Genomic DNA, 14,804 nt, shown 5'->3' on the forward strand with positions numbered 1-14,804 from the left:
ATGCACAAAACCTTGCTCTACTCACCAAATGGTGGTGGAGGCTCAAAGAGACACAAGGTGGATTATGGAGAGATTGTATTATCAGCATCCATAATTTACGTAGGAAACCGATCACCTATATTGCTAAAACATCGATGGGGGGTGTTTGGTGTAACATAGATAAAGCAATCAAGAGTCTCCATGAATGCGAAATTCACTACCTGGACCTGTTTTCATTAATCCCTAGACCGAACATTAATCTCTTATTTTGGAAGGACAGATGGTGTGGTACTTTGATGTTACAAGAAAGATTTCCCAGGCTATATGATCTTGAGAAGGTAAAGTTGTGTTATGTTTCATAAATAATTTTATCATATGGTTTTGACTGGAAATGAAAATTTCAAAGCATGGAGGAAGAAACCCGTCTCGACTTGGAAAACTTACAATCTCTACTCCAAGGTGGTGTCGTCAACCAGTCACAAATTGGTTTTCGTTTCAAGTTCAATTCTGATGGCAGATTCTCGGTCAATACCTTGCGGAAGATGATTGATTCCATACCCACCACGTATAACGGTTCGAGCATTACTTGGTTGAAAGCAATCCCATTAAAAATCCTTTGTTTCGTATGGAAAGCTTCTCTAGGCAGAATTCTGGTGTCAACCAATCTTGCAGGCATGGGTATTTTGGTAAACTCAACTGTTTGTTACTTATGTGATTCATCTCAGGAGACAGTTGATAATCTTCTGGTGGTGTGCCCAATCGCGAAGGAGGCTATGGATCGGATTCTAAAATGGTGTGGATTACAACACGCACAATTCACAGGTATGAATGCCTTTCTCAACTTCGCTGCTTCATGGGGCAATTATCCAAAGAAAAAGGAGAAGGTTACGGCGGCGTTTTATGCTCTTCTCTGGTTCATATGGAAGGCTAGAAACAACAAGATATTCAAAGGGCTAAACACCAATTTGGCTAAGATCACGGACGAGGTTATCACCCACACATATTTGTGGTTTAAGCATAGAACCTCAAAGGTGGGATGTAGTTTGATTGATTGGAGTATCTCTCCTTTTAGCTAGTTCTATGTACTTGCTTTGTTTTTCAGTTGCTTTGTTTTTCAGTTGTTGTACTTTTCCCATGATTTAGTCACTTGCTAATCTCGTGGCTTTTTAATGATATTTGATGTTTCCAAAAAAAGGAAGTAAGTGTCGGTATTTGTTTTGCGGTGGCTCTCAAACAAACAAAAAAAAATCATAAAATGTCAATATTAGTAAGAACAGATTATTGAAATCATACTGCCCCTCACCAATATGTGTTTGGTTCCAAACTTTTTTTACATTAAATTTTGTTGTGTTGTTCGTCCCTGACTAACATAAAAAGACACATTTGTCTTTTCTAGTTTATTTTTCAATTATTTTTATTATTGGTTTTATGTTTATTAATAATAAAATAAAATAGGCCCACTCTAGCACCACCACCACCCTTTGTCTTTCCTTCTTCCACTGCTGGAAAACCACCTCCCTCCCCCCTCCTCCTTACATCACCGGAAACCACCTCTATAAATCTCTCCTTTGAACTACCTCCCTCGTCGGAACTAAATCTCTCCATTGGACGTGGCAATCGTGTTGTGTCATGTCGAAATAGTAAATGGGTTAATAGTGCTTAACCCTAACCCGACCCGTTTAATTAACGTGTCATGTCGTGTCGACTCGTTTATTTTCGTGTTGAGTTCGTGCCGGGTTTCATGTTTGCGGTATACCCTAAAATATGTTGTGTCATGTGAGATTGAAACACTAAACATGTTGAAAGCGTAGGAGTTAGATAGGAAAAAATAATAGTTGGGAGGCGGAATAGATAAAGTCACAACAAGTTCAGATGACAAAATGGAAATAGTAGGAGTCATGGAGGATGAAGTCGAGATCATGAGGATGAGATAGTGGTCAAAAGGACTATGTAGTTTGGGTGAGAACAGAAAAACTAAAAATGAATTCTTGATCTTGACGGCTAAGTCATTTCCATATTATAAAACGACTCAATCTAAAAGTTTTCTTTTATTTGTTGTTTTGGTTTTGGACATTTCTAGATTATTTAAAGAATTCAAAAAAACATGCATGTAAATAAACGGGTTATCTTTTAGTCATATTCGAGTTGAAATTTCCAACCCTAACCTTACCCGTTTAATTTTCGTGTCATGTTGTGTCAACCCGTTTATTTAAACGAGTTGAAATATCTTACCCAAACTCGTTTCTTTCGTGGCAAGTTTCATTTCGTGTCAATTTTTACCACCTTTACTCTCCATCATCGTTGCCATGGTGGTTGTTTCCTTCCACATCTGCAGGTGGAGCATGGTGTCTGAACCACCTCAAATTATCGTCCCTATTTCTTTTAATACACATTGGTTTCATCCCCACTATTCCATATACCCAATACTACCCCCACCCCTAGCACCTTTAAGCTTTGATGTTTCCCTATTCCCAAGCCTTTCTTTTTCCCTAGACATCTCTCAACTCCGGCAAACACAACCCAATGAAAACCAAAACTCAACTGTTGTCATTGAAATCAGTGCATCTCCCATTCTTCTTCTTTCTCCTTTATTTCCTTTCCTTTTCCACTTCCATTTCCATTCCCCTTAGTCTTGCTCCCCTGTAACCAAATTTAGAAAATCTTGAAATTACACCTAAAATCAAGTTGAATGATAAAGAACATGCTCTCTCTGATTCTTATACCCGACAAAAACAAAAACCCTAAATCTGATTTCATCCCTCGTAATGAGTAGAATCAAAACTGGGGCAAAATACTTGATTTTCTGCAAACCCTGGAAGTAATTAATGATGAAGTGAGTGTGAGGTGAATGTAACGATTGTGTGAGGCGACCGACACGCCGACGACCGAACCTCTCTGACACCGAAAACTAAAAACTGAAGATTAAAGATCGTGGGATGAGGTCAGGAATACGAGAACAAACTAGTGGTGATGACCATAGATCTGCATGCTATTGGAGTCGGGCCATGGACATGCACTACTCACCGATGTCCGACCACTCGCTCCAACAATACAATGATGGGTGGGTAAAGAGGTGAGTCAGCAAAATGGTTGATCTCGTCTCTGCACCAATAAAGTATTAAACATCCTTTTATTAAAGACTAGTCGAATCCTCACGCGTTGCACGTGAATATAATTATTTAATTAAAATAATAACATTTAACAAATTTTGATTTAATATTTATACATGTAAAACCAATGTCAATAGCAAAACAAACTCTATAGTTAATATATTAGTTTTATAAATTTTAATAAATTTATATCATTAGATATTTCCCCTATTACTTCATGATTTTATAGACCGTTTTATGTTGTGTAATTATATATCAAACATATATTGATTCCTATGTATAAAAAAACAAAGTAGTATGAAAAAATAAATACTACAACATATGATGATTTTATAGAACGTTTTAAGTTGTGGAAATTATATATAAAACGTATGTCGGTTTGTATATAAAACAAATAACAAATAGTATGAAAAACACTATAACTTTTAATAAAATAAAAACAGTACAATATTATAACATTACATCAAACAAAACTTATTAAACACTTATAAATCATTCAAAATGAATATTTAGAAATCAACATACATTTGATATATAACAACATTGTTATAAAAAATTTATGTTGAAATAACCATTGATACGACAAAACTTATTTTTTTTCAACTCTTTCATTTTGAATCACAGATCTTTTCAAAGATATGATTTTTTAATCAAAACTTACTTATATACTACTAATATAGATACAATATGTATAATAAATAAGTGGAAAATAAAAAAACATTGCACATTAATAACCATAAGTTTAAAAAACTTTTGAATGTAGTGGAAAATATAAAGGCAAATTACATTAAATTTGCAATCATAATTACATTTAAATAAAAAAAACTATTGACTTGTAGTGAGGATTTTAAACTCTTGATTTGTGCCCAATAATGTAATATAAATATTAGCAATTAAATGTTATAAAACAATTATTATAAATAATTATCATTGAAATAATAATTTTTATACTAAGTTGTAACTAATATTATAATAATTTTAAGTATACGATAAAAAAGATATAAAAGATTGTGTTTGAATCAAATTAAATTAAGTTTTTGATTTAAAATTATTTTAAACTATGCTTATTTTTAACTAATTTATAAATAATTTATTTGAATATTTTTTATTTCCTATATTATTATTATTATTATTATTATTATTATTATTATTATTTCAAATAAAAATAAGTTATTAATATAATATAATATATTCTTTAGATTTATGTTATTTTAAACAATTATTACTTTTTACTAATTAAAACTACTTATTTTAAATTTTTCATTATTATATTTAAAAAAAACTATCATATTTTTTTATTGTACTTTTATTTTTTTTCTTAAAACTATGAAATATTGGAAGAGAATGAACGGTCCAAATAAAATGGTAATTTGAATTTCAAAATTGTAGTAATTGTTATGTACTGCGACCAATCTTAAAAACAATATGTTAAGAGTGGGTTAGGGGATGAGGAGTGTTACACTTGAGGTATATTTTGATCACTTATATTTTCTTATGAAAATATTAATATTTTATTTATTTTACTTTTCATTTACGATAAAGAATGAATAGGAAAAAAGAAATTGACAAATGTAATAAGATAATTTATTTTTATTACTATAAACACATTTAAAATTGGGTATATCCATATAAGTTTTGGTAGAACATAAAAAATTCATTTTTATAACACACATAATTATTGGTTTTCAACAATAAAGTCATATCATATTAAAAATCATTCGTTCTAATTCGTCATTATCACCAACAATTTGAAATAATAATTCTAAACTCCTTTCATCAAAATCAATTATAAAAAACTTCATCGATGTTATTTACAAAATAAGCGATATAAACTAACATAGTATATACATACCATAAAATACATGTTGAATAATGTTCTCTTGTACATAAACTATATTTTTTTAACATAAAAAAGAGAGAGACAACATAAAGATACATACATGTTAACAAAGTTAATTGTTCTAACTTATAAATAGATTGATGGTTGATTTACCAAAAGCTCATGAGAAGTAATTATCAATCCCACTTCATCATCATGTGGTTATAGAAAGATGCATAACTCATAAACTTAAAAAAATGATCTGAAGTATACATTTACAAACATACCTAAATTTGAACCTTGGTTAATATCTAAAACTTTACATGCACCCAATTTGAGTTTACATGAATTTATATTTGGAAAAGTTGCAATTGCTTTCTTACATCCATGGAACCACTCATTTAACTCTTCAAACCCTACAAATATAATCTATCATTTTGTATTGACATACATGCAATATGTAATCTACAAATTTCTTATATAGGCTAAATATTTCATTTAACTCATCAGTTAAATAGCATGATATGAAGAGTTTTAAGAGTTACAAATCATAATATTTCAATTAATCATTAATTAATTTGTATAAGTTGAATAGTCTTGGGAGTTTCAAATGGATGAGGTTCAAGAAAAAATGGTCGTGGGAGTTTCAAATGCATGAGGTTCAAGGAAAAATGTTAGTTTTATAAGATATACTAGGCAAATTCTCGCGCGTTACGCAGAAACACCTATATAGTTGAAATCCTTACAAATATGTGTTTTTTGAAATATAACAATAACGTTGTTGTTAAATTTGATATACTAAACTGATATAATATACTGATTATTTTGAATTATATGATAATATATACATCTATTAAAACTGCATAATCTCAATCGTTTGAATGACCTTTACATGCAGGTTACTCATGAAAAAAATTAAATATAATATACGGTTTAATGTTATTTATAGTTGTTATTGTTAATTAATTTTTTAAAATTTATTTTCTTAATGTTTTAATTTCTATCATTAAAATTATTTAAAAATTAAACATTGTTTTTCGTATTTAAAGGTAACAATATAATCATTTATATAGAGTTATTTTTAACTATTGCTATTGTAAGTTATTTTAAGCTACTTATTTGAAAACTTTTATTAATTATAAAAATATCTTTAGGAAATATTTTAGTTAAATTGATATTACAATTTAGTTTTTGCATTTAGCACTACAATTTATCACGTTTAATTATTCACAAAATATTATTTGGGTTTTTTGAAGTGGCACTGAAATTTATATTTAAGTTGATCATATAATGTTTTAAATTAACAATTTAAGTATTTTATCCAAACTGTTAAACAGTTGTAGCTTTAAACTGATAATGGTTTATATAAAACAATATATTATATCTAATAAATTAAGTATAATATGTTAAAAGTTAAAAACATAACTTTGTAAATAGAAGTAGATATATTATTTTAATATTAAAATTTAGTTTATTTATGATTAGACTTTAGGTTTGATATTTATTTAACCTTATTAACCAACTTATAATCATTATTAGAAAGACAATAAAATTTATCACTTTTTTAACTATTTACAAACTATTTTTTAGGTTGTTTAAGTCGAATTAAAAATATATATATTTAAGTTAACCCAATATTTAAATTAACAATTTAAGTATCTATCCAAACTGATCAAAACTTGTAGCATTAAAATGATAATGATTTACATATAACAACATATTAAAACTAATAAATTATTTATAATATGTTAAAAGTTAAAGACATAACTTTATAAGTAAAAGTAAAGATACTATTTTAACCAACTTATAATCATTATTAGAAAGAAATTGAAAATTCATGAGAGTTTCAAATGAATGTGGTAAAAGGAAAAATGCATGAGAGTTTCAAATAAATGTGGTGAAAGGAAAAATGCTTCCTTTATAAGTATACTAGGTGAAAGCCCGCGTGTTGCGCAAAAACACCTATATAGTTGAAATCTTTACAAATATATGTTTTTTTAAATATAATAATAACGTTGTTGTTAAATTTGATATAATAATCCGTATACTAAATTGATATAATATATTGATTATTTTGAATTATATGATAATATATACATCTATTATAACTGTATAATCTCAACCGTTTGAATAACTTCTACCCGCGAGTTACTCATTAATAAAATTAAATATAATATATGGCTTAATGTTATTTATAGTTTTTGTTATTGTTAATTAATTTTTTAAAATTTATTTTCTTAACATTTTAATTTCTATCATTATAATTATTTAAAACATCAGACATTGTATTTTGATTTTAAAGGTAACAATATAATCATTTATATGGAGTTATTTTTAACTATTGTTATTGTAAGTTATTTTAAGCTACTTATTTGAAACTTTTAACGATTATACAAATATATTTAGGAAATATTTTAGTTAAATTGATATTATAATTTAGTTTTTGCATTTAGCACTACAATTTATCACTTTAACTATTCACAAAATATTCATTGGGTTTTTTAAGTGGAACTGAAATTTATATTTAAGTTGACACTATAATGTTATATTTAAATTAACAGTTGAAGTATTTTGTCCAAATTGTTCCAAAGTTGTAGCTATATTTGATAATGGTTTGTTACATACAACAACATATTAAATCTAATAAATTAAGTATAATATGTTAAAAGTTAAAGACATAACTTTATAAGTAGAAGTAAAGATATTATTTTAATATTGAAATTTAGTTTATTTATGATTACACTTTAGGTTTGATATTTATTTAACCGTATTAACCAAATTATAATCATTATTAGAAAGACACAACAATTTATCACTTTTAACTGTTCACAAAATATTATTTGGGTTGTTTAAGTTAAACTAAAATTTATATTTAAGTTGATCCTGTAATGTTATATTTAAGTTTATAATTAAAATATTTTATACAAATTGTTCAAAAGTTGTAGCTTTAAAATGATAATGGTTTACATCCAACAATATATTAAAACTAATAAATTAAGTATAATATGTATAAAGTTAAAAAACATAACTTTATAAGTAGAAGTAAATATATTCTTTTAATATTGAAATTTAATTTATATATGATTACACTTTAGGTTTGATATTTATTTAATCTTATTAACCAACTTATAATCATTATTAAAAAGAAATTGAAAAGTCATGGGAGTTTCAAATGAATTTGGTGAAAAGAAAAATGAATGGGAGTTTCAAATGAATGTGGTGAAAGAAAAAATGTTTCCTTTATAATATAGTATGACTAGGCGAACGCCCGCGCGTTGCGCAGAATAGAATTATAAATTTAAAATATATGTTGTTTAAATATAAAAATGTCATAGTTAACTTTGATATAATAATTCTTATACTAATTTAGTATAAAACATTAATTATTTTGAATTATATGATCATATTAAATCAATTAAAACTATATAGGCTTAATCGTCATTTTAAAAAACTACATTTGATTAACTTTTTAATTTCTATTACTGTAGTTATTTAAAACATCAAACATTGTTTTTGTTTTTAAAGGTAACAATATTATTTTTAACTATTATCGTTATAAGTTATTTGTAAGATACTTATTTAGAAATTATTAATGTTTATAAAATTTGTTTTAGGAAATATTTTAATTGATTTGGGATTACAATTTAGTTTTTACGTTTAACACTATAATTTATAACTTATAACTATTTACAAATAGTCATTGGATTTTCTTTAAGTTTAATTGAAATTTTCATTTAAGCTAGTACTTTAACATTGTATTTAAATTAACAATTTAAGTATTTTATACAAATTATTCAAAAGGTGTGACTTTAAACTGACAATTTAAGAAATAACATATCAAAACTAAGTATAAGCAAAATATGTTAATTTAATATTCAAGTTTAGTTAATTTTAGGATTACAATTAGCGTTTTACACCTATTTAACGTTATTAACCAATATATAATGATTATTATAAAGAAATTGAAAAGTAATGAGAATTTCAAATTCATGCGGTAAAAAGAAAAATATATATTTCATATTTACATGGAAACTTTAAAATATTCACGACTTTTACTTAGTTACTTTTTTGAAGCGGTACAAAACAAACGATAATATTTAACATATCTAATTAAATATTATCTACATCACAGTCTATAACATATGATCGATAACATCTATCTGATCTAATATATATTAACGATTAAAGCACAACATACAGCAATTGTATTAAAAGAATCCAAAACCAAGAAAAATATATAAATAATTAGTATATAACAAACTTACAAATTAAAAGCTATAACATAATAATATATCTCGAAAAGTGGTCATAAGACCTCAAACCAATACAAAAACCTTTAAGCTTGTTTTCTTTATGAAGTTTGTATGTGATTTGTATGCATGTCTACACAAAAGATTTATCATTTTATAGTGAACGTTTCATTAAGTGCTTATTAATTATAATATAAGTTATAAAACCTTTGAGTGGTAATCATTATTAAGAAGACTTTTGATTTGTATTAGTTAAAAGATGGGAGTTTCAAATGAATGTGATTTGAGCAAAAATGATTTTATATAGTCTTGGGAGTTTCGAATGCATGAGGTTCATACAAAAATGCTAGCTTTATAAGATACTAGACGAATTCCTGCGCGTTGCGCAGCGAAGATTAAAAATATATTGTTAAAATATTGAAAAATATATGTTTAAAATGGTTATGTTATTGACATTAACTTTCAGATAATATTTTTACACTAATATATATATATATATATATATATATATATATATATATATATATATATATATATATATATATAATCTCTATTATTTTGAACAATAATATTCATTGACATCAACTCACATTCCTCATTAATAGAATTAAATATAATTATCTATTTAGTATTATTTTTAACAATTATTATTATTGATTAATTATATTTTTACTTATGCGATCATTTTCTAATTTCAATAATGATATTCATTTAAAATACAATTTATTTATAGCTAAATGTAATTTATAATATGATGTTATTATCATTTAAAATTGTTATTCATTAGTTTTAAACCACTTATTATTAATAATAAGTTAAAGAAGACTTTTAAGAAACACTTAATATTATTATTAAAATGTGAAACATACACTAAATAATAAAGTGACAAGATAGACAATTTGCATTTCAAAATATACTTGCATGGATAATATGACATATCCATGTAATTTGATTTTATTATTTATAATTATTGCTTATTAATTTTAAAACCACTTGTTATTATTAATAAGTGAAAGAAACTTTTAAAAAACACTTATTGTTATAATTAAAATGTTAAACATATACTAAAATATAAAGTGGTAAGATAGACAATTTGCATTTTAAAAAAGACTTACATGGATAATATGGATAATATGGATAATATGACATATCCATGATTTTTAATTAATTATTGTTTTGAAGCAATATGAACATACAAACATGTATACAATAGTTAATTAAATATTATATATATCATATTCCATAACATATAATCGATAACATGAATCTAATCTAATTTACATTAAAATTTCAACCACAACATACAGTGATATTCTTAAAAGAATACTTAAATCAAGAAAATACAAAAAAGAATTAGTATATAACAAACTTACAAATTAAAAACTTCAACATAATAACATGACTCGAAAAATTGTTCAAAGCCCTCAAACCAACACAAAAAACTTTAAACTTGTTTTCTTTGTGAATTTTGTATGCGATTTGTATTTGTGTGTCTACTAAAAAAGATTGGCCTTTTTATAGTAGAGTATCAATTAATTGTTTATTAAATATATTATATAAGTTATAAAACCTTTGAATTGTTCATCATTATTAAGAGACTTTTAAGTGGTATTCATTAAAATAGGAGGTATCAAGTGCATGAGGTGTTTGCAAATTTTTATGGGGGTTTCAAATGCATGAGGTTCAAGGAAAAATGATAGTTTTATAAGTATGTATGATATATATATATATATATATATATATATATATATATATATATATATATATATAATCAATAAATAATAAAAAAATCAATAAAGAAAATCAATAAGAGCAAAATAGTCTTATCACATTTGACAGTGATGAAAATAGTAACAAAAAAATACTACAGGGACGGTCCGAGTGCAAAAATAACTTAGTGACCTATCATGTAATTTTTCACAAACCACATGGACGTTGTCAATAATTTGCTCTTTTAATAATATAAAATTATAATCTTACGGTCAATTATAGAAAAATGTTGAAAAAACTGGAAACATGTTATTCCACGCTAAAATGATCAAATTACAAACTGTAATATAAGAGCAAATGAATAATTCTTAAAAAATATAAAAAAATGAAAGAAAAAAAAAAGAACATCAAAATACCGTCTTTAATAATTTTTTCTAATCTCAATAGCTTTTTATGACAAGAAAATACAATCTTTAACAAAAAAATACAAAAAGTGTATAAATCAGAAAAATATGTTAAAGTTGGATGGTCTTAATGAGAAAAATATCACCCTCATTATGGTAATGTGTTGAACCGGTAATAAAAGATGACAATGTTTTTTTTCTTCAAAATAGTGTGGTTTTAATGAAAAAAATAATATTAAGAGGATAAATCAAAAAAATGTTGAACTTTTATGTATATTTCAATATTTAATTCATTTGGTTAAAGAAGGGTGTATGCAGAAAAGTCTTATTATTTTGGAAAAAAAATTTATAAAGTCTTAATAAAATTTGAACAGAAAAATCCAGATTATTTAACATTTTGTCCAAATTAATAAAAAAATCATTTTTTTATTTGAACAGGAAATGAGAGAATATATGACTTTCCCAAAAAAAATTTTGTTAAAAAAACATTTAAGACTTTATTAAAATATTTTCCAAAATAATGACATTTTTTTAAATAACCCCTCAAAAAAGTAATACATAACATCAACTTCCATAAAATTTGCGGCTATTAAAAAAGCTAAAGAAACTTATAATTCATAAAATAAAATAAAAAATGGTTACTAACTGTTAACATTTGTTTTATAAAAATACTATGTGTGAAACTCATGTATTACATGAGTTTATTTTTAAAAAAAAATACAAAATTCTAGACATTTGAGAAGTATGAATATATAAGAAAAGTGAGAAAATATTGAATTATAAAAAATTAAGTGTTTTTTTCTCTTTTAAATTTAAACAAATAATTTAGATAAATAAAGAAAGTAAATAAATCTTTAATTTAGTAATTTTGAAATTAGAAGGAAATTTCATTAATAAAATTGATATGCGTTTATTATTGTATTTAGATTTAAATATTATCTACAATTTAATAAAATAAAAAAACCATAAAATGATATGTAGAATAAAAATTAATTTAAAATAACCACAAAATTACATGTGGCAAAATAAATGAGAATATGACATGTGGCAAAAAGGTCTTTATTTATTAGTGAGGATCTGGTTGAAGAGATTTGTTTATCAGACTTTGTTAAAGAACATGCTTTTGTTAGTAAGTCAAATTGTTTGTTTGGGTAAAAACGCCAACTTCTTTTATCAATCCATTTAAAATAAAAGTGTTTTGTCTTTTATATTTTCATTTTGATTCTTTCTTTTCACTAAAATGAGAAGCATAAGTTGAAATAAAAACACAAGTTGAAATATCATCTTCCACATGCTATATTTAAGGGTTTTTAGCCCAACAGTATCAGGTGTTGTCCACCGTCCTTAAGGTTGAGGGTTCTAGTCTCGTTTGAGACGTACGTAGATTTAAGAGTAGTTTATAATTATATTATATTTGTTGTTTAAAAAAATCACCTTCCAATTTTAAAAACCCAAAACTTTATAACGGATTATCTAGTCTTTCTTATTCTAGAATTAGCACTCTAATAGTTATAAAAAGTCTCGTTAGTCGACCTCCTTAAGTCCTTATGTATCTTTAATTAATTCTTATATTGAATAAACCCTATTTGTTATTTTTCCTCTCCTTCATTATTTATTTTTGTTTATAGCATCCTACTATTATAAATGAAATGACTATATTATTTATCTCTTTAATTTTTTTTTCTTTACTCATAATTTTAAAATATAAAAATCGAGCCCACCCAATAGGAGACATATTTCTACTTGTGGAACTATCATCATTGTTCACACTCTCGTCGAAGTTATATCACCAAAACCTCTTATCACTGTTCTCGCACTCTCATTGGAGTCAATCACCAAAATAAGTAGGTCGTCCACCACACACCCCACCACTATGAGACATATGGTTTCAAGACTATATGGGGTTTTATATATTAAAAAATATATTTCATTTTTTTTAAAATAAGATAAAGCCTTATAAATGGTCCCTATGGTAGTGAAATAACGTAAATGCCGTTCGAATATTTTAATAAAATAGCAATTAACGGAGAAAAGATGATGGGGTGACTAAGAATGACCTTTTGTTAAAAGTTTTGAAACCACTGGGACCATCTGGGAGGTTTTTTGAACTTAAGGACTATATGTCAGATTTATGAAAAGTACAGGGTCATTTATGAAGTTTTGTGTAAGAATAATAATAAATTTGTTGTTAGTCCTACTATACTTATTGTGTTTATACTTTATATTAAACCAAAAGAAAATGTATATTAGTTGCTTAAAAATTAGAATACCTCATTTATGACAAATATTTATGTTCTGCCACCTTATAGGAATTTGGGTGTTAGAAATTTTTATTATAATAGCAATGTCATGAATAGAATAAGAGTAAATTACATGTGGATGTAGATTAAGATGATCTATACGTTTCGTCTCTGTCTTTTTTACTTGGATCGTCATTATGTTTAGTTTTGTTATGTTTTCCGTCTCTATCATAAATGAAATAACTATATTGTCTTTATCTCTTTTTTTTCTTTATTCACAATTTTAAAATATAAAAATCAGGCCCACCCAATAGGATACATCCTTCTACTTGTAGCACTCTTATCGTTGTTCACACTCTCGTTGAAGTTATATCACCAAAACCTCTTAACACTATTCCCGCACTTTAGTTGGAGTCCATCACCAAAATAAGTAGGCCGCCCACACAACCAACCCTATATGAGACATATGGTTTCAGGACCATACGGGGGACCATTTGTACATTAAATAATATATTTAATTTTTTTAAATAAGATAAAACTCATAAATGGTCCCTATGATAGTGAATTAATGTAAATGCTTTTTGAATCTTCTTATACTAATAAAACAATAGTTATTAATGTCATTTGTCATTTTCTCATTTTATTTTCAAAATGCTCTATAAATAACACTTGTCATCTTCTTATCATTTTTTACTTCTTAAAAAGTATTAATGTTGATAATAAGTTAGAAAATTATTTTATTTGATCCCTAACTTTTAGTAGAAATTTTAATTCTCTTGAATAAGTTTCAGTTATGATTGTTGATAATTAATTGCATTTCTATATTTAAAATCCTACAAAATCATGTTTAATTAATAATTTATTGAAAATAATTGATTAATAATTATGAGTTTTTATTATAAAAATTTAACTATTTTTGTAACCGTGGTTCTCACGGATTATAAGCTAGTATTTTAATAAAATAGCAGTTAACGGAGAAAAGATGATGAAGTGACTAATAAGGACCTTTTGTTAAAAGTTTTGAAACCACAAACACCATCTGAAATGATTTTTTTTTTTTTAACTTGGAGACTATACGTCACATTTCTTGAAAGCACAAACATCATTTATGAAGTTATGTCTAAGAGTAATAACAAATTTATTGTTGATCCTAATACTTATTGTGTTTATACATTATATTAAACAAAAAGAAAATGTACATTAGTTGCTTAAAAATTAGAATACCCCCATTTATGACAAATAATTATATTCTCCCACCTTATAGGACTTTGTGTGCTAGAATTTTTTATTGT

At 25.6% G+C, this 14,804-nt stretch overlaps 1 protein-coding gene across 1 annotated transcript; it reads left to right on the top strand.

The window, feature by feature from the left end:
• Positions 1–386: 386 nt before the first annotated feature.
• Positions 387–1,055, top strand: LOC145157835 (uncharacterized). The gene has a single exon (XM_079076819.1). The coding sequence runs from the start codon at positions 387–389 to the stop codon at positions 1,053–1,055; it is 669 nt and encodes a 222-aa protein (XP_078932945.1).
• The last annotated feature ends 13,749 nt before the right edge of the window (positions 1,056–14,804 follow it).

The sequence above is a fragment of the Lactuca virosa genome, chromosome 2 (assembly GCF_052849685.1).
Source record: "Lactuca virosa cultivar CGN04683 chromosome 2, Lactuca_virosa_CGN04683_v6, whole genome shotgun sequence".
Classification (NCBI taxonomy): domain Eukaryota; kingdom Viridiplantae; phylum Streptophyta; class Magnoliopsida; order Asterales; family Asteraceae; genus Lactuca; species Lactuca virosa.

What these genes read in the sequence shown, in the direction of transcription:
- LOC145157835 (XM_079076819.1), top strand. Translation starts at nt 387, where the DNA reads ATGGAGGAAGAAACCCGTCTCGACTTGGAAAACTTACAATCTCTACTC.